Here is a 1,738-nt window from a genome sequence, read left to right as displayed (position 1 = left end):
AGCTTGGTGGAGAGGAATAATGGTACGTAAAGGTTATGGAACATACCGGAAGAAGAAAAAGAAAACTAAAAACACTAAAAAGTCTAAAGGGACCAAATGAATTTTAATTTTACAACACTGGCTGTTATTTCTAGCATTCATTGTGTCTTGAGGGAAGGAGTCAAAACAAGATAATTCTCCCAGAAATGAAGGCTTTTTTTTTGTAGTTTTAATTATGAAGCATTAGATTTAAATAAATAATTTAATAAATAAATAAATAATGAATAAATAAATAATTTAATAAATAATCTGAGTTGAATCTTTTCTTCAAAATTTGGTAAATTCTGAAATATAACTTGGGTGACAAATTTCCAAGAACATCATTATCAAAATGTTATTCCCTCTCAAACTGAGATGCAAAATCTATTTTTGTATCTTATTGGCGGACTACTGGCTCCACCTGGTGTTGTACTGAACATATCTAATGATATCTGCATAATAGCATAATAACCCTTTTTACTAAAGGCACAAAACCCGAAATTTTGGGGAAGGGGTTAAGTCAATTGCATCAACCCCAGTATGCAACTGGTACTTAATTTATCGACCCCGAAAGGATGAAAGGCAAAGTCGACCTGGGTGGAGTTTGAACTCAGAACATAAAGATGGATGAAATGCCGCTAAGTATTTTGCCGGGTTTGCTAAGGATTCTTATTTCTTTATTACCCACAAGGGGCTAAACACAGAGGGGACAAACAAGGATAGACATAGGTATTAAGTCGATTATATCGACCCCAGTGCGTAACTGGTATTTATTTAATCAACCCCGAAAGGATGAAAGGCAAAGTCGACCTCGGCGGAATTTGAACTCAGAACGTGATGGCAGACGAATTACCTATTTCTTTACTACCCACAAGGGGCTAAACACAGAGAGGACAAACAAGGACAGACAAACGGATTGAGTCGATTATATCGACCCCAGTGCGTAACTGGTACTTATTAAATCGACCCCGAAAGGATGAAAGGCAAAGTCGACCTTGGCGGAATTTGATCTCAGAACGTAGCGGCAGACGAAATACCGCTAAACATTTCGCCCGGCGTGCTAACAATTCTGCCGGCTCGCCACCTTTGGTTTGCTAAGGATTCTGCCAGCTTGCTGTCTTGATATCTGCATAATAATAAAGGATAATTAAAGCAGCGAGCTCGCAGAAATGTTAGCACACCAGGTAAAATAATTCATATCGAAACGCTTCACTTCCAGCTCCACTATCACCATGACGACGATCCTTCGGTTTTCGAGGATACTGCTGTGACTCTCATGACCACTGTTAATTCTCTCTCTTCTGTTGGTTCTTCTACTTCCACCACCACCACCGCTACCTTCTTCACAAATACAGCAGTCATCATTGTCGTTGTCATCGTCTACAATGATGACGCTGTCATTTAGCACACACATTTCATTGGAGTTGTCTCCCCTCGTCGTCGTTCCTGATGCTGTGGGCATGTGCTTTTCAAAGGGTGTCTGTGAAGAATGTAACATCTGATCGAATTTCCTGATATTCGATTTCATTGTGGTTATTTTACAACTTATTTCTGTTCTGGATGGTAATTTCCTTGTGTTTCTGATGCGGCGAAGAGGTGGTGGTGTTGGAGGTGAAGGCGAGCATCGGTTGTTATTTTCCTCATGGCTGGCAGTGGTCCCAGGGGTCTCTGTTTCGCCTGTGTTTGAATTTTCAGCAGTTCTCTCCGCATGGTCTTTGTT

At 40.2% G+C, this 1,738-nt stretch overlaps 1 protein-coding gene across 2 annotated transcripts in view; it reads left to right on the top strand.

Annotated features, from left to right (window-relative positions):
- The window catches only part of LOC115214338 (dynein regulatory complex protein 9-like), a 200,535-nt gene extending 200,319 nt beyond the window's left edge, over positions 1-216 (top strand). For both annotated transcript variants that reach the window (XM_029783521.2, XM_036505078.1), the window contains one exon: positions 1-216. This exon is cut by the window's left edge and continues 5 nt beyond it. In XM_029783521.2, coding sequence (XP_029639381.1) covers positions 1-100 — 100 coding nt within the window. In that variant the 3' untranslated portion in view covers positions 101-216.
- Positions 217-1,738: the final 1,522 nt, after the last annotated feature.

Source organism: Octopus sinensis, linkage group LG7 (genome assembly GCF_006345805.1).
Source record: "Octopus sinensis linkage group LG7, ASM634580v1, whole genome shotgun sequence".
Classification (NCBI taxonomy): Eukaryota; Metazoa; Mollusca; class Cephalopoda; order Octopoda; family Octopodidae; genus Octopus; species Octopus sinensis.
Note: the sequence above shows the minus strand (reverse complement) of the source record. Positions and strands in the feature narration are given on the sequence as shown.